The sequence below is a fragment of the Elephantulus edwardii genome, unplaced genomic scaffold (genome assembly GCF_000299155.1).
Source record: "Elephantulus edwardii isolate Elephantulus edwardi_28Jun2011 unplaced genomic scaffold, EleEdw1.0 scaffold00088, whole genome shotgun sequence".
NCBI classification, from domain to species: domain Eukaryota; kingdom Metazoa; phylum Chordata; class Mammalia; order Macroscelidea; family Macroscelididae; genus Elephantulus; species Elephantulus edwardii.
Genome location: NW_006399838.1, coordinates 6929458 through 6930922, shown reverse-complemented (window position 1 = coordinate 6930922; position 1465 = coordinate 6929458). Strand labels below are relative to the sequence as shown.

At 40.5% G+C, this 1465-nt stretch overlaps 1 protein-coding gene across 1 annotated transcript in view; it reads right to left on the bottom strand.

Moving 5' to 3' along the window:
* The window catches only part of SLC2A2 (solute carrier family 2 (facilitated glucose transporter), member 2), a 51716-nt gene that overhangs the window by 16034 nt on the left and 34217 nt on the right, over positions 1-1465 (bottom strand). Inside the window, exon 5 of the mRNA XM_006890383.1 lies at positions 166-281. Within this exon, the coding sequence (XP_006890445.1) occupies positions 166-281 (116 nt within the window). The remainder of the gene's footprint in view (positions 1-165; positions 282-1465) is intronic.

Here is a 1465-nt window from a genome sequence, read left to right as displayed (position 1 = left end):
TATTATTATTTAGCTGTGAACTAGTAAGTTCTATGTCTCTATGTCTCTATACTATTTCTGCCACCACCAGTGGAGCTTTTAAAATTTCTTCTTGGATTGTCTATAGTGAAATCAGACCTTCACAGAGGGAGACAGTGGGTGAAGTTGAAGATGGGGAGTGGTTACCTGACTGAACAGAATACCCGTGACAATGGCCAACTGGTGAAAAGTACCCAGGGCACCTCTGAGTGAGGTTGGAGCAATCTCACCAATGTACATGGGAACCAGGCCTGAAATCAGCCCTGCAGGAGACATGAACATGAACGTTAAAACACAGCCAGGACTCCCCCAGCAGTAGTAACTTGGTGTAAGTGCAGTTTACACCATAACTAAAAGGCCCTTCCTGAGACCGTCATAAAGACAAGCCCTTGTGTCAGCCAAGACCCAGGTACACAAAGAGTATTTGTTGATAAACTCTCAACTGAAGTTCAAGGTGGTACTATAAATGGGGAGGAGGAAGTCAGTTTTTGTCATTTCTTCATAGCACTGTTTAATTTAGTTAAAACTTTATGCTACTGTTATTTTGTTTAGATTATTACACCTTGGAAGGTTTGCAGAAAAAAGAGACTGAAAACCACTTTGGCAGTATTCTCAATCTAGATTTATGGGCATGAAAGGAAATAAAAAATAACTTTTTATACTTAAATCATAGGGGGCTATGAGTTAAATTTGACTCGACAGCACCTAACAACAACAGAAGTAGCAAGTGACTTGCTCAAGATCACAGAACATGAGCAACAGAACAATAGTCTGTATCTGAGTCACCACAATGTGGAGGCCCCTCAAGCCCACTATTGGGAAGATAGTGGGAGAATGGGGAACTATGAAGAAGGTGAGAAACTCAGTGACTTGCTTTAGTAACATTACCAAGGTATATTAGAAATAGGGAGTCCTGGTGGCTTGTGGGTAAGGAGTTGTACAGCCAACCCAAAGACAGGCAGTTTGAATCCATTAGTTGTTATCAGAAATAAAGGCAACTAATCTCACATGTAATTCACAACTTCTGAAAACTCACTGAAGGGTCAGCTGTAAAGTGATCCCAACTCAACATTGATGAGTTGAGTTTGTTGTTTGGATAAGACATCACATACAAAATGCCAGCAAGAGTGTGGAGAGATTGGAACTCTCTTTAACTGCTGGTGGGAAGGTAAAATGATACAACTACGATGAAAAACAATTTACACTTCCTTGGAAAACTGGGAGTAGGAACACTGTTTGATCCAACAATCTTTGTTGTTGTTGAGTACCATTGAATCAAAACAGACCAATGGCTGACTGTCCACAAGGTTTTCAGTCAGGAAATCTCACAGGAGGAGATTACCCATCTTTCTTCCAGGGAGCAGCTGGTGAATTAAAAAAGTGTACCTTTGTGTTTGATGTGCAATTTCTTACCATGAATCTACCAGAACTCCTTAGTGATCTTATT